General features: G+C 38.8%; 1 protein-coding gene across 1 annotated transcript; it reads right to left on the reverse strand.

The window, feature by feature from the left end:
- Positions 1-36: 36 nt before the first annotated feature.
- Positions 37-25,177, reverse strand: CNNM1 (cyclin and CBS domain divalent metal cation transport mediator 1). The gene is made up of 13 exons (XM_081955207.1): positions 22,760-25,177; positions 19,417-19,560; positions 17,929-18,069; positions 15,128-15,297; positions 14,038-14,137; positions 10,934-10,981; positions 9,028-9,090; positions 6,325-6,491; positions 5,011-5,191; positions 4,627-4,770; positions 4,410-4,526; positions 3,995-4,100; positions 37-2,425 (listed from the first exon to the last, which is right to left on the reverse strand). Exons 1-12 carry the CDS (start codon positions 24,426-24,428, stop codon positions 4,024-4,026), a joined length of 3,021 nt encoding a protein of 1,006 aa, XP_081811333.1. The 5' UTR covers positions 24,429-25,177; the 3' UTR covers positions 37-2,425; positions 3,995-4,023.
- Positions 25,178-25,392: the final 215 nt, after the last annotated feature.

The raw sequence follows: 25,392 nt of genomic DNA on the forward strand, positions 1-25,392 counted from the left end.
ATAATTTACGCTTCTTCCTAGAACCTTGAGGACAAAAGACAGGAACAGAATTTTTTTTTATTTTTGGTTTCTCTAAATTACCAGAAAACTTTATTTCAATGGGTAAATTAATATGTTAAGATTTCCTTTGAGCATATACGGCTATATCCAAACACACTTTGATTTACCTGAAATGTATTTTTTGTAAGGAAGCCTAACTTGGTGTAAGGTGGCTATTCACTATCTTATCGGGCTTACTCTTCCATGGTTTCTGTAGGGCTGCCACCATCCTGTTATGTCTAAAATCATGATTCTTTTCACATCATCATCACACTAAGTCATAATGTAGTGGTACCAGATTTGGGGTACAAAACCACAGATGGACACTACAGGGCAGCAAAGTACAATCTCTTTGCTGCCATCAAATGGCTATCCAGATTTTTATAGTACAGTACAATTCATAGTGGTTTGTTATGTTCTTTGGTCTAGTGCAATGATGGCTAACCTTTTTGGTGCCAAATGCACAAAGCGCGTGAAACCCCAAAATGCAATGCGAGCGTCACCTGCACATGCATGGACCCCACAAGGGCTCTTCCCCCTGCGGATGCACGGCAGAGACCCAAAGACCAACTTGCTGGCAGGAGGTGCATGGGTGGTGGAGCTGGACTGGGGCGACAGTTGGTTTCCGCAGTGAAGGCTCTGCGTGCCACCTGTGGCACGCGTGCCATAGGCTCACTATCATGGGTCTAGGGTGAAGCTAAATATGCTTTTTCTGCTATGCTCCCACAGTTAAAACACATTTTTGAGGTCGTCTTGAAATGGATTAATAAATCTAATAAAGGTTGTATTTGGAACATGCTACATTTACATTGTAGGGATATGGTGGTTCAGTGGCTAAGACGCTGAGCTTGTCGATCAGAAAGGTCGGCAGTTCGAATCCTTAGTGCCGCGTAACAGGGTGAGTCTCCAACTTCTGCCAACTAGCAGTTCAAAAACATGTAAAAATACAAGTACAAAAATAGGAACCCCCCTTTGGGGGAAGGTAACAGCGTTCCGTGTACCTTCAGCATTTAGTCATGCCAGCCACATGACCACGGAGACGTCTTCGGATAATGCTGGCTCTTCAGCTTTGAAATGGAGATGAGCATCGCCCCCTAGAATCGGGAACAACTAGCACATATGTGTGAGGGGAATCTTTCCCTTTACGTTGTCCAGATTCTCGCCAGCATCCAATTTTAAATTATGCAGAATGAGAAATTATATCATTGTTAGAGCCAAGTTGCACTGTTTCACTGGAAAGTGAATACGTTTTTGAGATGGCAAATAAGGAGACATCAGATAATGAAAAATCACAATATTAAGGAAACAACAGTGCTACAATCCTACATGAACTTCTTTTGATATAATTTATTTTTAATTCAGCAAGTTTAAATTATAGGAAAGCAGAAAACTCTTTAAAAAGATAAACAAACAATGGTATCCCATAGACAAAGAATAAATCTTTTCTTTTTACTTCATATGCAAATTCTGCCTCTCCCTTACTTGAAAAACAAGAAAACTGCAGTAACTCTTCAGAAATACCTCTGTGGACCTGCCACTGTTAGATGTGTCTGTCCATAAATTGTTAGTAGTGCCACTTTTGGATCTTTACCAGCTAAACAGCTGGAAAAATTGACTTCAAAACCAAGTTTAAGCATTCAATGATCTCAATTTTGAGTCTGATGAAGATGCATAAAGGTCACATTTTGGGGGCACATTTTTTTCTTTATCTTTCCCTCTCTCCATCTCTCCTGTACGTGTCTAAGCTATACATCAAAGGAACTAAATTTAAAACAAGTGCATATTATTTCTCCCAGAGATCTGATATCGACTCTTCTTTTTTGTCAATTGATTTGAAGTCAGAATATCAGGGTCAAAAGCCCATTTATTCACAGGTTACAAATGACAAGGTGATTTGTACCATCATCTGCACTTCATACCATCAACCTAAACCCTGTTGGTGCTGTTTACCAGTATCAATGTGTCTAGGGCTGATTTGGATGATGCACAGACGCAGGTGAACTCTTTGAGTATATGGTGCAATGTTGTTGCATATACACGCACTCATATCTTCTCCTGGACTACACTAATGGAGTGGCATGTCTAGCAGGAAAGAAGGCATGTGTGTCCCTTCCTCCTTTATATTTTTCCCAGCGATAGTAACTCTTGAGATGGTGAGGACACTGCCCTGCTAAGCTACCTAAAGGAATCTTTATACTCCACCGATACACTGTTTTCATTTCCACTTTTTCCTGAGACTTTCTCAGCTCATATTTGCTGACGCCACTTCTGAAGCTAAAATGGCTGTGGTCTCTAACCCTAAAGGTAAAGGGGTGGTTAATGTTGGAGAAGCAGGTGCTGTCACATACACATGAATCTGGTCACAGTCGGCTGTCATGCTGCAGACCTGGGAAAGAAGACAACTATTAGACTTATAAGTTTACAAAACCTTTGTTTTTCCTGCTCTCATTCACACAACTGATTGATTTACTAGCCAAAACAGAACTGGTATTTTCCTACATACCACAGGAGAAAATCTAGGGCCCTTTTGGCTCAAGTACAATGCATATTGTACCTCTTAACAGTAACCTCCGAAAATATGATTATGATTTCTTCCATTAGACCAGTAATCCTCAACCTTAGTGACTTTAAGTCCTGTGGACTTCAACTCCCAGAATTCCTTAGCCAGCTGGCTGGGGGATTCTGGGAGTTGAAGTCCATAGGACTTAAAAGTTACCAAGGTTGAGAAACACTGCATTAGACTAAGCATGCACAAGAACTGTTTTTAGCAGCACAAACAGCCCTTAGGACAGGAAGTTTACAGAAGGTTGAAAGAAAAATATCAAGTGTTGAAAAAAAACCCCTATGTTTACATCAATGTAAACTTAAATCACTAAATAAATGGAAAATGGGAGGATAATGCCTCTCAACACTTCCATCTTAAAATGCTTGCAAGTTCACATTTTTGTAATCAATATGATTATAAATCCATTCTATGTGCCTTTCCATCTCCTTCATGTTTACAGACCATTTTAAAGTAACATTTGTAGCAAAAGAGATGAATTAAGAATTAAGCAATTACTGCTGGAATTATTTAATGTACTTTAGGTCATAATACCTTAACACTAATTTGGCCAGGAATATTTTTCAATAGAAATGTCTGGAAACTAGTTTTCTGGTTACTATGGGACTAAGCACAGTGAAATATCATTGTTAGATATTCATTGTTGTATTCTCTATTTGCATTCTTCTGTGTGGGTTGCTTGTAGTTCCATTTAGCACAGCAATATGGCTTTCCAAGATGAATCAAACTTGTTTTTAGTATACATATTGTTACTTCTTGTATCATTTGTAAACTTCAACAAACTAATGTTCAGCCACTTATTTTAACTTTTGTTGCTTGATAGACATGTGTTTATCACAAGCATGTTTAAACTCAGTTACTGATGATTGATCTACTACCTCCACTGGAAGTTGGTTCCAAGCTTGCACTACTTTTTCTGTGAAGTAATACTTTCTGACATTACTTTTGAATTTCCCTCCTTTCAGTTTGAGGTTTTGCCCCCATGTTTTTGACTTTTGCTTCCTTGTTGAACTAAACTGAGCCATGCAAGGCCACTGGTGAGATGTGATAATATTATAGGTCCACATGAAATAGTAAGGGGAAGAGCTATGAAAAAAAATTAATTTCAGTTTAAACTGGACTCTCCTGATATTTAACTGACAAGTTTCTGGGTTCATACAAACACATTTAGTGTGTGGGTAACTTTGTCGGATAAATATAGCCTGAGAGCCTGTTATGGGCCTGGCTGAAAACAGAATCTTTATGTGCTATTTGAAAATAAATAAAAATAAAAGTATAGTTCTGCCCAAGTTGGTTTGTTTCATTATGATTAGTCACATTGTTCTAAAATATTCAGAGTGAGTGACTTAGGAAGTAATCAGTACTGCCAATAGGGCAACGTATAATACCAACCTGTGAGAAAGGCAGAGCCGTGTTGCCACTCATGTGATAAGCGATGTGAAGTTAGTATTATCATCTGAACTTTTCTCATTGTCTGCTGAAGGTTTTTTCCTCCCACCTGAAGTATCAAGCAGCAGTATCAAAGTTGTTAATCATTGTTGGGGGTGGGAAAACCCTACCTCAAAACTAATAGCTCTAAAAAGGGACACTTTCCAGGTATCTCACTAGTCAGTTCAGCCTCTTTAAACTCAGGAGTTGTAAGTAACATGCTGGCTGGTAATATCCTGGATACTTGTGCCATAACATCAACGATAAATGGAGTGGGGTGGGGAAGGCGGTGACTGTATTTCAGCAGCCAAAACTACACTCCATATGCCATGAATTTTATGTATACAAGTGCCTCCCCCAGGACTTTGATATGACTTACTAAGTGTCCAAAGTAGCTTCTTTCCTAGGGGTTCCTGAGGAGCACCTGGAGATGTGCTGAGCTCCATTTCCCTGCTTGAGGACTCAGGTTCCAGCCTGACAATATAGTCTTCATTTTCTGCAAGGCAACAATAATCAAAATAAGGCTGGGATTTCTCCTTTCCTCACAGCTCACTGCATTCTTCCTGTCCTGCTATTACATGATCTTAAATACTCACTCTGCACGCTGATTTCTGGGTGGCCTGTCAACTCCTCCTGGTTGTGGGGGATCCCCTCCATGTGCAGGAACAAAGAGTCTGTAGGGCTCTTTATATTCCCTTCTGACTTGCTGGCTGCATGATATAGAGAGACCTCAGCAGCACCTGTTGGGGGCACACATCTCTCATCATAAATACATAAATAAATAGATAAATACAAGGAGATACAAATCTGGGTGCAGGCACAGGATATTGTAATAAAATAGTTGGTTTAACTTTTTCTTGGCCTGATTAGAGCAGGTATAAAGGTAAAACAGAGAATTAAAATAATTTTGCACAGTAAGGCTCCCACAGGCATCTTTTTACAAAGTCACTCTATAGGAATATGTTTGGTGGTACACCTACCCACAATGCTACTTCTCTCATTCAAGAGGATAGCGGGATCATCCTTGGGTGTCTGTGGGGTGCCTCTGACTGTGGGAGCCTTTGTGGAATCACCATCATTGAAAACATCCATGTCAGGAGTCAGGGGAGAGCTATCCATGCGGCTGGCAGCCAGTGCGTTCTGATACTGTTGCCGAGTAATCTAGGAATCAAACAGAGGAATTGCCAGATAACCATCTAGTTCTGCAAATCCATTTCTTCAGTGTTTCTAACTTCTACTCTATTTCTCTCTCTGTGTGTGTGTGTGTCCCCCCAAATCTGGTGCTATTGGAGGGAGTTGTAGGCCCAACAAACCTAGAGGGCTCTAGGCCAGGGGTTTCCTACCTTAGCAACTTTAAGAAGTGTGGACTTCAACTCCCAGAATTCCTCAGCCACTTGGCTGAGGAATTCTGGGAGTTGAAATCCACACATCTTAAAGTTGCCAATGTTGGAGACCCCTGCTCTAGGCAACAGATTTGGAAATGTTCTGCTACCACGTACAACCCCATCACTTTACATCCTGAGTGTGAGGGTTTTTTCACTTCACACGTCTCCCTTTTCTTTTTCATTGACTGAAAAATGCTGTAAAATTACATAACCCTGTTTCCATCAGAAGCCTGTTTCTTCAGATGGTTGGTGGTGGGGGGCTGTATAAAGAAATAAATGTATACATGCTAATGTCAGAGAGAAAAAGATAGTTAATTTTATTGGTGTTGAAATGTATAGCACAGCTGAAATACTTTTCTTAAAAATAAAATGTTATTTGTAAAATAAGAAGTGAGAATTTTTATCATGTGCTGGCCATTATGCCATGACATCTATGTTTAGTGATTTGGTAGATGTTAGTCAAGTAAAGGTATAGCACAGCTGGCAATAATGAGGAGTAAAATTGCATGTTCCCAACACTTTCCACAATTTTAGGCTACACATCTGTACTCATCAGAAGCCAAAAGTTTACAAGGATGCCTTGCCTCTTCTAAAAGCTTACTAGAAGCCAAAATTGTATGTGCTACTCTACTGATTTAACATTCTCCCACCCATTTTTCCTTTATCACTCAATTTTGTTTTGTCTCTTCACTTCTAACTCAAGTTAGTAAGTTCACCAGGTTCACATTATCCCTGTGTTATGTCCGGCATGCTTGCTAATTAAATATGCAGTTAACAAACTTATTTTCACATGAAGTACAATCTTGTACATGATACATGGAGCAATCCTGGCATGAGGCTATTCATAATCCATGGCATAAAAGAACAATAAAGAGGGCACGTCTTTCAATCACTCAGTCCAGCAGATACCTTGACAAACTGCACATCACACAGAATATGAACAGAGTAATCTGGAGTGTATATGTTGTTGTTGCTGCCACTGTGAAGTTGGGTGCTGCTGCCTCCATAGTCATTACGTTCTCGAATTGGAGACTCAGAGCGGTTTAATCCACTGCAACGGGATGGGGATTGATTCACTAGAAATAAGGAAGAAGTTATGAACAACAGAAAAAAAACATAGTGCCTAAAATTTGGCTTCTATGAGTTAAGAGGAAGGACTGCTTAAGATTCTCTTAACTGTTCTTAACACTGACAATTTCTCTGGAATGAACTCCATCCATAAAAACAATTGGTTTTTCATTTTGCATAAACTCCCCACCACCACACACCCCAAAAATCTGAATGTTTATGTGTCAAATTGTTCTTTTAGAAATCTCCACAACAAAATGTTTTTGATTTGTCTTTTTGGAAGGAACCGATTTTGATCCAGGTGGATAAATTCATTCAGAAATCTTTTAAATCTCTCTGCCATTATTGATGCAAAAATTTATAATCTGCATTTAATAATGACATAGGCCTATAGTTCTTTATCTGTGTCAAGTCTGAGTTTTCTTTTGGAATTAAAGTGATATTAGCATCTATCCAGGTCTTTGGTATCTTAGCTTCTAACAAAACCTCATTGTAAACCTCTAACATTGACAAACTCAGCATATTCTGTAATTGATTATATACTTCAGCTGGCAGTCCATCTGGTCCTGGGGTTTTATTATTATTTTGTCTCTTTATCGCCTCTGTCAGCTCCATCATAGTTATTTTTTTTCATTTTTTTCATTTAACATAATACTTTCAGTCACTTTTGGTAATTTGGCTTTTAGGTATTATATTATCCTTTCCTCCATGACTGTTTCTTTGTCATATAATTTTTTGTAGTATTCCTGAATTATTTTCTTTTTAATCTCATTTTGGAATTGTATGTTTCCTTTCCCATCTTGTAATTTGCTTATGATCTTCTTTTCAATTGTTACAGTACAAAATGTCACAGTATGTTTCCTGGTTCCTACATGTTGAGCTCTCTGTTCAGGCTCACAGAACAGGGACTTTGTAACATGATCAGGGCTTTCAAGGCCAAGATGAGTGAAACCTAAAAGCACAATTGAAAAAGTACTAGATTTTTTAAAAAGGAAAACAAAAGTATATTCCAGTAAAATCTCCTTGGTTTAATACCTCAGAGAAATATAAGACTGCATTTCAACTGCTTCTACTAGAATGTCTGGGCGGAGGTTGGGGGGAATCATCTTTTATGCTACTGCCTTTTATACTGAATCTTCTTCTAGAAATGGAGGCAGCTGGTTCCTCTCCATGGCGTATCTATCCCTAACAGAGGAATCTTTTAAGTATCTCTAGTGCCAAATTCCTATATTTAAATTCTCTTGTCCTCCACTCTCCTTTTTAATTTTTGTTTTTCATTTTTCTTTCTTGTATTAATATCTCCATTTATTTCTAGGCTTCCTATTCTGGAAAAACGACTATAGAAATCTAGGGCCACCCCATGTCTACTCAAAGTAAAGACCCATTCGAAGAAGAACTTACTGCTGGGAACTTTATGTAGACATAGAGCAGGGGTGTCCAAACTTGGGAACTTTAAGACTTGTGGACTTCAACTCCCAGAATTCCCCAGCCAGGCTGGCTGGGGAATTCTGGGAGTTGAAGTCCACAAGTCTTAAAGTTCCCAAGTTTGGACACCCCTGACATAGAGCCTTGACTATTTAAATTAGAATTCTGAATTTCACATTTCCTTAACTTGATGTCTGAATATAATCAGATATATAATATAATTTAAATTTTTTTTAATTAAAGACAATCTACTGACCACAACAGGATGTATTTTTGAGTGGACCTGCATAGGAGAGAATTGTGAATAAACTTCTTATGGCACAAGACTTTATAAACTGTGATTACTTCAAAAGAGGCAGTAACTTAAAAATATACCTTCCACACAATCTTGATTCTTTCCCTTTTAATGATCTGAATTACATAGGTGTTTGAGTGAATGCTTATATACCTTAGATTTTTTAAAATGTATTATCATTATTTATTGCCACTTGGCTACTTTATTAAGAAGATCTCTCTTAAGTAAGACTCTCCTGCACACCAGTGAGAATGTTTCTATTATCAACCAGAAGCATGTAGGGCTGCAGCAGTAAACCACAGCTGTAGCTAAAGAGTTTCATCCCTTTTTAATAGCTTTCGCCTCACTTGCTTCGGATGACTGGAACATACTTTTAAGTAACACATTTCCTAGGGTGAAAAGGGTTAGGCAATATTTAAACCATTGAGATCATGTAGTGTCAATTTTCAAAAAGTAGTTATCATGAGTACAGCAACTCCAGAATGCCCATCTCCTGTAAAACAAGCCAGCCTCCAAATAATTCTCAATGAGTCCTTTGTAAGGGATCCAAGCATGTTTTTGTAAATAAGCATAATGTCAAATTAGTCCTTTGCTTTGGATTATACTAGCTCCTTCTTTTATTAAAAAAAATAATATTTTAAGATTATTTCTCACCTTATTTGACAATAGCATGAGAAAAAATAGTTATTGTTGTAATAATATGCATGGATCTGGACACAAAATATTGCTCAGCTTAGGAGGAAAGAGTCAGAGAAGGACACACACACTCAGAAAGGCAGCAAAACTGGGGTTCTTTCTGGGTGACATGTACTGCATATTATTACCTGGGGACCCAGCCAAAGATTCCCCTCGGCTGAAGGCAAAGGTACGAGACACAGACACGGGCACTAGAGAGAAGACAAGGATCAGGAGACAAAAACCAGGAGAAAAGGGAAAAGGAGCAAGGAAACTTAGAAGGAACAAAGAGTGAGCTACTCAGCATCATGGAGAGGTTAGAGCTATGAATATTACCTTAAGCTCTTTGTAATATTTAGTTTTATTTCTAGATAACTTGGCAAGGAGCAGTAAACCATGTAAGGTTTTTTTTTGGGGGGGGGGTGTTCCTCTGCAGGCTACCTAGCATCATATCCTGGATACTGCATCTCACTTCACATCACTACATTGATACTCACAGAAATTAAAAACAGTGGATTTAATAAATACTTCATGAGCATTTATAGATCCATAATGCAATTCCACAAATCACCATTTGATGGCACAAAGAACACAGACAATGGGAATGCAGATAGCTAAATATCAAATTAGTTCTAAAATATTTATGAGTTACAGACCCAAGCTTTAGAAGTTGCCTTATTTTTACAGACTTACCTCAACTGCACTGAGTGCACCTTTATTTGATTGCACTACTATTCAGAATAGTTTATGCAGAAATGCACACATTTACAATAGGTCTGGCAAAATTATGCTCTTCTTTTTCTGCTCTGGATTGAGCACTAAGACTGAGAAGGAGGGGAAAAGTATTGGCAATAAAACAAAGAAATGGGGCCAGCAGAAGCAACTAAGTAAGTCAAGGATTGTGGGATGAGCTTTTTAAAAAATGTATATTGAGCCCCCAGTAAGAGATAATGAAAAGTAGAGAAGAAAATGAAACCAGAAATGACATGGAGCTATTATAGATGCTGCTGTTAGCTAAAACTGGCTGCAGAAATCTCCCTAGGGGGCTAGGGATACCTGTGGTAGATATATTAATATACAACTGGTCAGTCACCTGAAAGTTAGGTTTTTATATGGTTGTACTTGATTTGTTCATTACAGAAAAGGAACAGGACAGAAAAAATACATCACACCAGCTTCATTTACTATAAATTAACTATGATGACTGATGATGAAGAAGCCTAGCAGGTCTGGAAAGACCAAAGTTGGTGATCAATATATTTAAATATCTCACCAATAAATCAAGTATCAAATGGACTATGTTAGTAGCAGAACAGGATGTTTGCAAATATTTATCTATAGCCCTTTTTCTCTGGGATGGTTTATGATACCTCCATGTTTTCTTCATTCCCCATCCTGCTGTGACTCTCTCCCTACTTCCTATTTCCCCTGAGATGCTCAAACTTTTTCTATTGGGTGCATGCCATGAATTGTTCCAAAGGGGACCAATACTTTACTGTGGAACTGGTTCAGGATAGGGTGTTAAGGCAGATCTTCTTTGTGTTTATATAACTTTGGTGTTTAGGGTATTTTGCAAACAAGACCAGGTATTTCTTGTGTAGTACACCAATATTAAAAAATAGCCTTGCCTTAACCAAAATTTATAGTTCTATCAACTATGTCATCAGAACTGTTGCTCTAAAACAGGGGTCTCCAACCTTGACAACTTTAAGACTTGTAGACTTCTACTCCCAGAGTTGGAACCAGCTTTGCTGGTTGAGGAACTCTGGGAGTTGAAGTCCACAAGTCTTAAAGTCGCCAAGGTTGGAGAACCCTGCTCTAAAACATGTATATTAGATTATATATTAAAGAACTTTTATGTTGCAAAACTACATGATAAGACTGACTACTGTAGCTGACCCATCCCATCCTGATTCATAATTCTGTTGTAGGAGGATTGAGGTGTCAAGAAACAGTGGACTTTATTTAACTTTTCTGGTAGAGCTGGCAATGCTTAGTAAAAATGGCCCTCTATACCACCTTATTAAAAAAACAAGTCAGATAGGAGGTACATACACAGGAAAGATGATCCAGCCAGGCTGCTCATTTTACGCCCATCATTATCTGAAAAGACAGGGAAAAATGGAAGGTGAATCCCCAATCAGACCTTGATTGTATCATCTGAACAGGGAAAAAGACACATTTTCAGGCATAAGAGGCAGAAGGTTAATATCAACTAGTTTTTTTAAAAAAATATAAATCAATATCAATACATGAACAGTGTGGGCTCTGGGTATAATATATTTTGATATAAACAGCAATGATAATATAATAATAATAATAATAATAATAATAATAATAATAATAATAATAATAATAATAATAATAATAATAACAACAACAACACTTGTTACATTAATCAAACTTACATAATCCTAGTATTGATATACATGATTGTTTTAGAGTAATTATTCAATATTTCAATGTTCCATTTTAATGCCAATATTATTCATACGTAGTTAAATCATCTTTCAACCTCTAATCTTTCCATCTAATTCCTATTCTATTATATAAAAATTATATCTACTATTCTCCGTATTTCTTATTTTTACTTCTATTCTAACTTCTAGTCAGGCCACCATTACCGGTACTAATCCTAGTGGTAATAAACTTGTTTATATCAAGACATAGTCCTTCATTATTTGATTGTTCAAAGTCACAGTATGCCATTCTAGTACCAGTCATCCTATTATTTAAACATACCTAATAATACCATCTTTCAGCCTCCAATATTTCCATCTAACTATTGCTTTATATAAAGATATGTATTCTTATTTCTATCTCTATTCTAAGTTTTAATCAGGTCATAATGACATTAGAAAAAAATAAAAAAGAAGTAATAATAATTCCTTTCTATCCATCATCTCTTGCCCGTTTTAATACTTCAATTCTTATTCATTTTTTGGCCTCCCATACTCCTCTCTTGGATCTTGTGTCTCTTTCAGCATCTGTTTCTTCACTATTCAGTCTGAATATTTCTCCCATCTCTATCCTTCTAAGCTGCTAGGTCTCCAGAGTGTCCACCCAAACCCCTATCTCCCTTTCAAAAGTATATTCCAAATTATCCAATTCCATTTTTAAATCTCTTAAAAGTACTTTTCCCTTGGTTTATTTCATCAGTCATTATTATTTTTATCGTCTTCTTCTCATCTTCTTGCTTTGTTTTCTGGTTTATCTTTATCTGTCTTTTCCTCCATTCTTTCTGCTGTCTTCTCTCTTTCCTGGGCTCTTTGATCTTCATTCATTATCAATTGTAGCATATTTTCTATTTTCCCATTTATGCCTTGCATTACATTCTTTATCTCTCTGTGATTCTTTGTCATAGTACCCCTAATGCTTTGAAACATCAACGCCATTTCTCTTGAAATATAATTCATTTCCCCCTAATGGAGCATCTTGTCTTAATTTAATGTCCCGCTCTTACTCAAGTCCAAAAACAATATATTCAAGTCCAATGTTGCTCCTCAGAAAGTTCAATAATCATAGCTCTTTACATCTCAGAATTTTAATCGGTTCCATTTAAGTAGTCCAGGCAGCTTCCACAAATACAAGAGTCACTTTATTGTGACTTAAAAGTCTTCCTTATTCTCACAATAGAGTCTCCAGTAATCATACAGTAGATAGTTATAGAACAGTAAGTATCACCACAGTCCTCTGGATGAATGTTGTTTATTTCTCTTATCAAGAATTTTCCTAGTCTTGTAGAGTTATGGTATATTTTCCATTCACCAGTAGATGGCACCCTCAGCTTAGGTTTCAGCATTGTTTCAGGTCTGATAAATTAATTCAAATTTAGTTCAATTTATGGAACCAAAGTTGGCTATTCAAGTAGATTCAAGTAAATAGTTCCAGCATTTTATAATGCCTTTCCAAAACAACGCCTATTCAGTTAAAAATCCAAGTTTCTATGTTTTAAAGGGTCTTTAGTTTTTCACCCCTTAGTTCCCTTCTTTTGAGTCTAGGATTTTTCTCTCTATCGTTGTTCCCCACTTTAAGAAATAGTTCTAAGAGCTCTTTTCTTGGATTTTCCTCTTTTTTCCCTTTTAAAGTTAGAGTCTAAGTAAAAAAGGAATCTTCTCACACAGCTCGTCACTATTCATCTACATCGCTCCTGCACATTTCTTTGTTGCCTCGGTTGTCTCAGCTTCATGGCAGCCATGATGGCTGCCTCTTCTCCTCGTTGTGGATGAGAGGGAAGAAGCCCTGAGTCAAGCAGAAGAGTTGCTGCTCTCTGCGACCTGCAGGGCACCCCTGTTTTCTTCACCACCCCTACAGGGAGGCTTTAGCTTTTTTCGGAGCCCACTAACAGGGAGAACTTGGCATGGGAGCACGGAGACCCGCACCTCACATCCGATCTCACCGCAACATCAGCCAGAAGTCTGGTTAATATCAACTGTTGCTTGCCTGGATCAGGCTCAAATGAATGGCTTAAATATTATTATTATTTGGTTTTTCAAGGCCTGCCTGCTTGTAAGGAAAAGAAAATTGCTTTATAAATCTCTTTCTTCCCAACATATGATTTTCTATTAATACTGCAATTTTGTATAATATGAAACGAAGGCATTCTGCTTAAAATATTTTAGCCTTATCATTTTATCAATGTACCTGTGGCTCCTTCCAAAAGCTCAGGAGAAGGGATAGAAACCAAACAAATGAGGGCTGGAAAAAGTATAATCCAAGAATCACATGCAACCTACCTGTATTCATTTTGCAGATGGGGCCAAAACAGTAGGTACTTTTTTCAATTTATGAGGGTTTGAGACTTGTTAGGCCTTGCAGATGCCTAAGGTGCACATTTCACTCCTTAAAAACTTATATACTTCCTCTTGATCCAGGCTCAAGATCTACCACTTTTGGAGCTCATATTGCATCATGCAAAGTCTGGAGTAACTCTTCAGCCATCAGATGTTATGCTACATAGCTTTTTCTAACCCTCATTATGGAATCTGTCTTCTTTTGCTTATTTACCTTATATTTGCCTAAATGCTTAGTAAGTGAGAAACAAAGCAAATTTGCAAGTTCCTGTATATTGCATATTTAGGTTCATTTATTCTGAACATTTTAGGTTCTGTTTCTGCGACTTCTATCATCCTATTCTGTGCTTAATTTTAGATTTCTACCTGAAAAGACGACAGTCATGATTGCTGGAACACCATAATATGTGAAAGCACCATTTTCAAATCGCAATCCTTCTTTTCCCACTTCTACTTCCACTTTTCCCTAGAAAACAAAACAAAACAAACAAAGCAAAGGCATGTAGTCCAGCTGCACCAGTCATTTCTCTTCCATGATATCTGATCAAAATGAAAAAAGGAAAAATATACATAATATAACCCAAGAAAATGACTTCAGGTAAGAACAATGCCAATTCGTTCACAAACATTTGTAGGTGTTCTTTCATAAATGAAAAAAAAGCCCAGAAATATGAATCAAAATAGCTGGGGAACATCAGAAAAGATATTCTGAAATGTTAGTTTGGGAATAAGAATAGTAACATAATTTATAGAATCTATACTTGATTTAAAGTTGAAAGTATTCAATAATATAGCAGCTATGGAAATATCAAAGGGAAGAACAGTAGAACTAAAGATCCTAAGAAAAAATGAGCAATGTTACCCAATCCTAAGGAAATTTATTAGGGAACCATTAAAACAATACCAGTCAAATTAAAACATAATTCATGGGACTCTAGTAAGTTTTTAAATTTGAATGACTAGTTGGATAATATTTATTTTTAAAAAAAATACATAAATAATGTGTCCCTGTGTTAGAAGAAAACATAGTGTCAAACTTATTTAGATAAAACTTAGTCACTTTAAGCCAAATTTCTAAAAAATATTTTTTTTCTTTTGAATTGTTCCTCTTTATTTTAAAGCTTGAAACAAATATACTGTATGTAAAATTGAAACTCACATCTGGATTTTTATTTGCAGGTCAACTACTTACTCTTTATTCTCTAATATGACCAGTACAAGTTACTTAAGTGAACTTATAATTTGTAGGAAGATCAGAACAGATGTATCTATAGCCATCCATGAAAAATATCTAAAACAAATCCTCGGAACTTGTCCTTTCCTATTTTTGGTACAAAGATTTCATATTTATATTCACATTTATTTAATTTTTTTTTAAAAAAAGACTAACTATAAATGCTTCCTATAGTAAACAATAAAGTTGATGTAACAAATTTCTGTCACAATCTTGACAAACCTGTAAAATGAGCACAAAATAGTCAACTGGCCGGTTACGCTGGTAAAGATAGTGTTCAGGTGCTCGCTTGTTTTTGTGATCAAATTTAATCTCCTGGATGACATTGGGATGTTTGAGAAGACGTAGCAGGATCTTCTCTGAGAGATGTGGCATCTTGAAAGGCTCTACCTCTGCAAAGGAACAAAAGAGGAGGAAAGCACTTACTTTCTGTGCTTAGACAAGTCAGGAGAAAGGTAATCAGAGAAAGATAATTTTTTTCAAATTAAAAAATTCTAAGAATTTGAATTATGCTGGTAGTAGTTAAACTACCGTATTTATTCGAGTATAATGCGCAAAATTTTGTACCAAAAAAAGGAATCAAAGTGTGGGTGCGCGTTATAAACGAGGGCTGGGCTGGGGTGGTGGGAAAAAAAACGTCCCCTCGTTGCCGCTTCATTTCTTCGCCTCGCTCGCAGCCGCAGCGAAAGCCAAAGGAAAAAAAACGTCCCCTCTTAATTTCTTCACCTCGTTTCTTTTCCTTTTCCTTTCGCTGGGACTGCCAGCGAGGGGAAGAAATGCAAAGCGAAAGGCAAAGAAAAAGAAACGTCCCCTCTTCATTTCTTCTCATTTCTTCCCCTCGCTGGCAGTCCCAGCGAAAGGCAAAGGAAAAGAAACGTCCCCTCTTCATTTCTTCCCCTCGCTGCGAGGTATTTTATTTCGGTATTGTGTTTATACCAGTTTACGTTGTCAATAAATGATTTTTATCATGGCCGCACGTGTTCAACAACGTTTTTTGTATAAAACAAAATTTTATACCGATTTTTAATCGAAAATTAGGGGGTGCGCGTTATACACGTGTGCGCGTTATACTCGAATAAATACGGTAATACAAACTAAACTTAGAATAAGAGAGTGGAAAGAATGAATTAGCAAAAGAATTAGAAAAAAGAATGAAGAAAAAAGGAAGAATACAGTGAAGAGAAATATATATAAAAACAAAAAATTTCCAATCTTCATTAGACGTGTAATTTAATATCTTTCACCTCCTGTAAAATCAAACAGATATCTCTCCACCCAATATCTCATCCCTTACCTATAGGTAAATTTATAAAACATCAACTTTTCAATCCTACTATCAGCAGAAAGTTCATAAAAGATTGTTGGAATATTGCAAAAAAGGTCTTATAACCTTGATCAAATATATCAACTTTATATTACTACCTTCATATCTAACAGTCTTAATTGTTAATTTAATTAAATATTGTCATGGGATTTATTTTCTCTTCAACTCTTCTTTATTCCAGATTTTTTCAAAGTTTTAACAAGCCTCTTTTGTAAATCCAGTAAGAAAATATTTTCCAACTCATTTTCTTCGTTTATCATTTGTACTTTTCTTTTAATTTTTAAAACTTTAGCAAGTTTCTTTTGTATATCCAGTAAAACATCCTCTTCCAAATTATTCTCTTGGCCTATGATTTGTAGTTCCCCATTATATACTTTTTCTGTCTTGTCACATAATTTTTTCCCCACATCTGTCATTCATTAATTAATATATGTTTAAACATATAGCCACAGAAGCAGATATCATTACTGACATTGTGGCTATTGTAGTTGCTAACTTTTGGCTCAATTCTTCAAAGATTTCTGTTAATATTTCCAATGTCATAACATTTTGTATTATTTTCTAAGTCCCGGTATTAATTCTCTTTAAAATCTTTAATCCCCTCTACGGTCCACTTTCTAAAATCATAACTTATCTTTTGTTATGACTTGCATTTGCCAGGATAGTCAAAATAAGTCTGTTTCCCATGAGAAGTAGTTTTATTTTTATAGTTAATTCCAAAACCTGAATCTTTATATGGAGCTTAATCAATTTATAATTTCCTAAGATCAAAATTTTATTCACTTTTTTGCTATTTATTTCAAATCCTTTAAGTTCTTAAGCTTGTCATTTATTTTTTCTTTCATCCAGAGTTGAAAATAAACACACTTGATAAAGACTTTTCAAACTTGGTCTGAAGCTCTGTAATAACTTTAATCTAATGAATAAGCAATTTCTGTAAATGATTAGTAAACGATTAGAAAGGGAGCTTTGCAAATTTTGTGTCTTTAAAACAGTTTCCAGGTTTATGGACTGGCAGGGAAGAGGAGAGAGGGATTGGTTCCACATAAGCAATGGGAGAGCAAGTGCGTGAAGCTCCATTTGAAGAAATGGTGCTGTGCATGCATGCCCATGGCTTCTGCGGCCTGGTTCTGATTGGCCCACAGCCCAATAATGAGCCACAGACCGGGAGCTGTGGACCGGGAGTTGGGGACTCCTGCTTTAAAAGGCTTTGCTATGGTTGCAAGCAAGATGGCTGATTCCATCATTTCCCAGCACTCAAACCCATGAAAAAAATGTTGTCCTGTGATCTCTTTGCGAGAAGTAGCCATCAAAAGCATATGTGGGTGATCTCCTGTCATTTCCTTAATTGGAGAGATACCAAGGAAACAGTTTATTCATTGGTTCCTTAGCCTTTGCTATAATTGTCAGCTATGCTTTTGCAGAGGTATCTTCAGGTCATCATATCTTGCCCCAATGGAGAAAGACAGTAGTGAAAGAAAATGATGCCATTACACATCTCATCCACTCTAAATTAAACTGGCTGCTTAAAACATAAATCATAGAAGAATTGAATGAAAAATCTTAAGATTAAAAACAAACATGAATGCCATTCTGTTCTTAGAAAAGCATAATTCCAACTCATGATACTTGCCAATAACATGGGTATCAAACAATAAGTATCAAAAATCTAGCAAACATCCTAAGAAGAGTCAGATACCTGTAGCCATGAAGCGATGAGTGGCCAGTAGCAGCTGTGGCGTGATCTTTACTCTCATCTCACTATCTGAAAGCCTAAAGATGGAGAAATCATGAGGTTTCCTACCCCGATGGGGGATCCTTTCCTTTTTTTGATTGTCTGCTGAGGATTAAGAAAGTAAAAAAATATAGTTATGCCTTTGAGAATTTAGAAAGGACTCAGTTGTATCTCAGTTCTTAACCACATGGCAACATTTTGGGTGCGCTGGTCTTACATTGACACAGCTGCCTTATCTTAAATGAAAGACAGAAATTCTCTACAGCATTGAAAATATTATCAACTCTGTCCAACCCAAAGCTACGGATCCCTCTTTTTTTGGGGGGGGGGGGGGGACTTTATTAAAATACAAACTACAATACCTAAGCAAAAATTAAAATGTGAAGTGTAATATTCTTCAAAGGGTACCAGGCTTATGCCTTAGATTAAGAGAATAAGAACTACAGACACAATATATAATATGTAATTTTAAAGGAAAGTGAGCATGAGAAAAAGAAAACAGAATTTTCAAGCAAAGTTGCCATATTTCTTTTCAAGCATAGCTGCAGTCCTAAACATTTTTACTCTCAGTGCAATTTGTTTCTAAGTAAATATGTACAATCAGCATTACAGGTGTTATTTTTTTTCTTAAGAAGAAGAAAATAAATATCATGCCTTCTTAAGCTTTTCTTTGTTTGTGTGTGCCTTCAAGCCGGGGTTAACTCCTGCAGACAATGTTGAGAAATCCCTGCAGTTTTCTTGGCAAGGTTTTTGGAAATGGTTTGCCACTGCCTCCTTTGTAGAGCTGAGAAAGTGTGACTGGCACAAGGTCACCCAGTTTGGTAACTGTAGAACTCAGTTTCCCAGTTTATAGCTTTGTGCCTTAATTACTACACTAAACTAAAATCTAGTCAGTAAGATTGCTGCAGTCTCCAATCTTAATCATACATAATAACATCTCCCATTCTAGTTCCACCATCCAACATTAAAAGTATTTTTTCATAGTCCATTAATGCCCAAGGATTATTCTTCCAGGAAAGGAGAAGGAATGAGATGAAGTGAAAGGTGCCATTCTGGAAGATGCTATTGTAAGGATCTGTATTTGTGCTAATGAGGTATTAGTATCCAGGGATAGACATAGACTTATCCCATCTCATTTAGATGGGCACTAAAGCTGAGATGTATGGGATTCTGGTTTGTCATGAAAGCAATCACTTCCTGATTCCCTAGCTGAAAGCTGTTACTACATAAGAAAAACCACAACAAGAAAAGCCTGGCAAGTTCTATATGGCCTAATTGGAGAATAAGAAAAAGCTATGTTCAACAAGTAAGAATGGTGGAAAGGGAAATGAAGAGATTTTAGCAAGAATTTTATAATTGCTAGAAGTAATAGCAAACAAAATTATAATTCCTGTGTTGTTATTTAGCCCCCAAACCATTTGGGGTCTTCTCAGTGGGTCCCCTAATACTTACTATAGAGATCCGTCTCATCCAGAATCTCCGATTTGATTATCTCTTCAATCACATCCTCCAGGGTGACAATTCCCAACACCTCATAGAAAGGGTCTCCTTCCCCTTCGTCATTCACTCTCTGTACGATTGCAAGGTGTGATTTACCTAGAAGGAAAGAATGAGAAGAAACAAATTGTGCAGGAGATATTGTGTTTAATGCCCACTGCACCCAAAATAAGATAGGAAGTGGATAACTTGAGGATTCTGGGACTTTGACTAATGTTCAATAAGAAGTGGCCCCCTTTTGAAATGGGAATGAAAAGCAAAATTATTCCAACCACCTGCTCCTCCATGTGAAGGAAACATAAGCAATCAAGTCTAAGCAATGCAATTCAGGAATATATGCTACTTTTCATACAGTGAGAAGTAAATTGAAGATGTTATATTGGGCCCTGGAGAAAGGAGGAATTTATAATGATGGGAGAGAAAAGGAAAGAGGTAACGAAGCAATTACTTTGGGATAGCACAAAATGTCCAATCAAGGATTGTATGCTCCCCAACAATGAATTATATAGTACTTCCCACAATTTCACTAGCATTAAAAGTGTTATAAAATGACCTAAAATTCAGGATATTTGCTAATATTCAAATCCTATGAGGGCAAGCATTTTAGATAACCAAGGTGGTGTTCTTAGATGCCAATATTTTCTATATAAAAATGTTTGTGAAACATAGAAAACCTGACACTACTTTTAAAGATCATGAAACAAAGGTAATCTAGGTTTGATTTTCAATTTTCATTTTTAAAAAGTATGCCAAGTTAACTTGACTTTCTATTATGGTTCTCTCCCTACTAGACCCTATTCCTAATGTTGATAGCTGACCTTTATCATGTACAAATCCAGCCAATGTACTAAATGTGGAATAACTTATTAAGAAAGCAAATTGAACGTTACTCAATTAGCACAATTAAAGCAAGCCACACAATACATGATTGAACACTAGCTAAATCTCAGTTGGAATACCATGAGTAGCTTTGATTACAATTTAGAATTCTCTTTGAAGTGGCATTGTTGCATAATTTTTAAAAAAATGCTAATTCTTACAATTTCTGATGTTAAGCATAGTACAGACTTACTGTTTTCCTCTCTGATTCTGCTCCACTTAAATTTCTTAGCCATTCTGATCATCTACTTTATGGTATTTAAAATACAAGTTTTACTCGATACTCATTCTACATAATGCTACTTAACAACAATGAGATTTCTGTGCTTATTCCACCTGTTTATACAACTGGCTATCATACCCATCATAGCTCTGAGAGAACTATACTTTTTGGGTATCTGTTCCTTCTACCTTTTTTAGGCACACCATAGGCAATATTTGAAAAACTGAAGTTTGGGGAAGATTGAAAACAAAAACTCCACGTATTTCAGCTACTCCAGTTTTAGTAGCTGATATTACAAGGTTCACAATAAAATTGTGAATGCTTATGACCCTGAACAACATCAATGAGTCTTAAGGATTTCCATATGGCTACTGAAGAATGGAGAAGTGCCAGGGGAGCGTGTAGTGTACCCCTGGGGATTAACAAAAGAAGGCAAATTCAAGAACAAATGTTCAACACCCCACTTTTCAAGAGGACAGCTGCTTTAGATTGCTGGCATCTGCCAGATCCAGCTCAATCGAATTACATTACTATCAGTTAGGGATATATAGTGATATGTGGAGACACCAATGGCCATCCTCTTGAAAATGATATTACTCTGATCCAATATGTTCAAAGACACAAGAAATACAAAATACTTTTCTGAGAAAGAAGATGATTCTTCTGAATGCAAACTATAACACTGCAATGTAAATTATGACAGTGCAACTATATCTTGTTTCCCAGGAAGAGTTTCATCACTAATTGCAGAACTAAATCCAATCTATCCTGTTGACAAAGAAAAAAAACCATAGATTTTATATAAATGATGTCTGGAAGCCCAGAGGTAGCTCTGGATTCTGAGTTTGCCATTTATTCATCCAACCCTATCTCATGAGAATTCTTGTCTCACTAAATGCCTGTCTTTCTCAATTTAGGTGAGCAATGTCCTTGCATATAAACCTGTATCAGCAATCCCCAATCTCATTCTCTCCAGAAGTTTTGGATTTTAATTCCTACAATTACCAATAAGCACAGAAGATGGTTACACTAACTATAAAATTATGGGAGTAAAGGACCATCCCATTCAATGTATGCAGAATTCCCAAGTTTACTGGTTCTGTATATGAAATCTACAAATCTAAATTAAATGTTAACAGTGATAATATATGATGTGCTTTGTTGAATGACTCCAGACTTCTTCACAACCTCACTCGAGTTTGCAGAGAACTGAACCTCTCTTTATAGTTATTGTTTGCATTTTTTGCTTGGTTTTTTCTTGCCTCCATATTAACAAATTAGACACCATTCAATGCCATGTCTGAGTAGGGTATCAAAGTTGTAAAGACTGCATTAATTGTCCTATAATAATTTTGCTACTGAAGACAGGTTTACAACAGATATTAGGACAAGAAATAACAGATTTCATTTGCAGAGGAGTCAAAGCTTCATGCTGTAGCACATGCTTTATGCACAAGACTCAGATCTGATCCGCAGAGTAACTGGATAGGACTGGAAAAGACTAAGGCCCTGCCTGAGAGGCCTGGGGAACTACTGCCAGTTAGCACTGGATAATCTTTTGTAACCTGGTATCCTCTAGCTATGTTGGACTTTAAAACATAGCATTTTTGAGTACATATGGAACAGACTTAACTATTATAATCAGACTTATAATAGCTCATACCAAGTATGTCCTGCAACATTCCTAACACTTTGCCGGAATAGGAAAATTATGCCTCACTTCTCCTTTAGAATTGAAGGTAAAGAAATAACACTCCAATTTCAGCTCATGGTTTCTTTGCACTGAATAGAAATGCATAAAGTTGTAAGCAGAAAGATTGACAACATTATGTCAGTTCATATAAACAATGGAACAAATTGGGAAAAATGCTATTCGAGTTTCAGGAGAGAATTCCTTAGTGTACATGGTAACCTATTTGGAAAACCTTTTGGATAACTTGTGTGATTTACAATGAGCCATATGTGATAGAGCATAAACAGGAACACACCCACACCCACACATATATATACACACACAGACACATTGGTGTGCTGTTCCAAGAATTCAGCCACAACATCCAGGCTACAGAAAGAGGGCAGACCAGTGCAGGAGGGGGCACGGTGGGATCCCAGGGTACCTCGCAAGCAGGGTGCACAGGGAGTAGAGAGGCATGTGATGCTGGCAGGAGGCGAGTGGCTGGGGCCCCGGGCCCTCACCCTTCTTGAACTCCTCGAGCAGCGTATCTAGGCGGGTGTCATGGAAAACACAGTGCAGCGGGCGGTGATAGAAGCGAGTAACTGTCTGCAGTGGTGTGCAGTCATCAGGATCCACGAAAGCCAAATCCTTGACAAACAGCAAGTCGACAATGTTGTCTCGTCGCTCACCTTCATATACAGGGATGCGGGTATAGCCTGAGCGAAGAATCTCAGAAACGGTAGTGAAGTCAAGTATGGCATGAGAGTGCAACATAAAGCAATCATTCAGAGGAGTCAAGATGTCCTCAACTACCTTGGTGCGTAATTCCAACGCACCCTGGACCATGGCTAGCTCCTCACTCACAAGATCACCGTGGGGGTCAGCAGCCCGCAGGGTCTCCAGCAGGCGCTCCCTTGTGGAGAAGGTGCTCAGCTCTTGATGCAAAGCCCAATCTAGCAAACGGCTGAGTGGATAGCATATGGGGAAGGTGGCGGCCATAAGCAGGCGGGTGAGAAAGAGTGTGTGTGCAGCAATGGCTAACCCGTGGTGGGAACAAATGGAGTAGGGAAACACCTCACCGCCCAAGAAGACCGCACCGGTGCAGAGCAGCACAGGCAGCCATGGCACACCTTGGCTCTCTTCGGGCAGGGCAGTGTGACTGGCTTGCAGGGCAGCGCATAACCAGCCAGCCAGAGTGGCGTTGGCACCCGCCTGTCCGAGCAACAGAGTGCACAGTAGGTAAGTGCCGCTTCCGCCTCGGCCGCGCGCAGCCTCCACCTTGCGCGCCTGGTCCCTCTCGGCAGCCGAGCCACTGTTGCGCAGCACCCGCAGCTCCATCGGATCGAGGGACAGCACGGCCAGGCGGAGGCCACTGAAGAGCGCCGACAGAGCTAGCAGGATTAGTGCGCCCAGAGCCTGCAACCAGCCGGCGATGGGCAACGGGACCAGCCACGCGGCCGAGCCCTCCGCCGGCGCTTCCACTTGCAGCACGAAGCCCCCCGGCGCGCCGTGCAGTTGCCAGGCTCGTCCATCCCAAGCGCAGAGCCCGAACCGACGCCCTTCAGGCCCGGCGCCGGGCTCACCCTTTCGCGGTTCCCGCACTCTCACCTCGGCTAAAGCCGAGCCGGCCGTGCCTCCGGGCAACAGCGGGCCCAGCACTTCCACGTCCGAGGCCCAGGCGCTGCGTTCGGGGCAGCGCTCCACCTTGGCTGGCTCCTCCACGAAGACGACGCGGCGCTCGACCACCCCGCTCGCGCTGCTGCCGTTACTGGCGGCGCTCTCTTCGGCCGGCGGCTGGAAGTAGAGGCGCAACAAGAAGCGGGAGCCCTCGGTCGCTCGCAGCGCTCCCCCTTCGAGCCACACGCGCCCGGGCGCCGTATCCTCTGGCCGCAGCCCCAGTAGCGACGCCGCTCCGCCAGGGGGCCTGGGCGACAGGGAGAAGAAGAGAAGCAGGACCGCGCCTCGGCTCCGACCCCAGCAGCCGCCGTTCCTGCGCTCCAGCCCGCGGCCCAAAGCTGCCGCCGCCTGCCCCACCATCCTCAGCAGCCAGGCGAAAGACGGGGGCTTCGAGGAGCAGGCGCCGGCCGCACGTGACTCTCTCGAGGCGCTGGGGGCGGCCGCTGGACCACGTGTGTATGGGGCGAGCCTGCCGGCCCCTTGGCTTTCTTCGGAGGGTCGGGGGCGCCCCATTTACCCGCCCGGTGGACGACTACCATGCAGCGAAGATGGCCCCAGATGTTATCGGTCGCGGAGTTGGGCTTCTCTTCAATGTGGAGCCCACCCACGTTCCCTGTTGCCATTTCCCTGAAGAAATCGGTGGGTCTCTGTTAACAGCGTCTTGGCCCCGGGGGTCCCTGTGCCCAGCTGTGATTATTGGGGGCGGCAGGCAGCGTGCAAGGATGCATCGTGAAATGCAGTGAAAACGCGCAGCCCTTAATGCGTCCTTGACCTGCTTGTCTGGGCAACCTGCCCGATCTTCCTATTCTTTAAATATTGATATATGTAGAGCACATTAAGAGTCTGGTGCAGTGGGGGGGGGGGGGGGGTTAATGGAAATGTGCTTCCACCGAGAACAGAAAATAAAATTAAGAAGGCGGGAAATTGTAATGCACTGGAATAATATTTAAGTGTCAAATCCTGAAGATCCAGAAAGATGCAGCCAAACAAGAGGGCTGAATGAAACATTAGCTGTATCAACAGATCTGACTGATGAGTTTTTATTAGCCTAATGTTTACAGTAATTGTACTAGGATTGTTATTTTTTCTTCTTCCTGGTTAGTCTCCTTGAATGGCAAGCTAATAAAACAATTTGGTTTTGTCTTCTTTTCTACTTTATAAATATTTGTACTTTGTATTGATTTTGAAATAGCTATTTGAAAATGAAAAAAAACAGTAATGTATGCTATTGAAAATAGGCATTAGAATATAATAAATTTATGTGTCTTGGACTGCTATCATTCAAGGCAACGTTGCTTAAATGTTCTTCAATCATACACCACAAAAGAAACAAGGAAAATGCAAGAACTGCCAATGAAACAAATGCCATCTTCTATATATTTTTGTCTGTAGGAATATGGAAGTTTATCTTGGAGAAACATATACAGTATATGCTTTCTCTTTTTTAAAATTAAATTTTGCATCAGAAAATTTAATC

The sequence above is a fragment of the Natrix helvetica genome (assembly GCF_964273705.1).
Source record: "Natrix helvetica genome assembly, chromosome: 5".
Taxonomy (NCBI): Eukaryota; Metazoa; Chordata; class Lepidosauria; order Squamata; family Natricidae; genus Natrix; species Natrix helvetica.

Bases quoted from the DNA above. Each gene is read 5' to 3' on its own strand.
- CNNM1 (XM_081955207.1), bottom strand. From the start codon at position 24,428: ATGGGGCGCCCCCGACCCTCCGAAGAAAGCCAAGGGGCCGGCAGGCTC. The intron at 5,192-6,324 runs GTATCTGCTGGA...TTTGATTCCTAG, and splicing joins GTGATGTGCAGTTTGTCAAG to ATTACTCGGCAACAGTATCA. The intron at 4,527-4,626 runs GTGAGTATTTAA...GTTGCCTTGCAG, and splicing joins CCCAGAAATCAGCGTGCAGA to AAAATGAAGACTATATTGTC.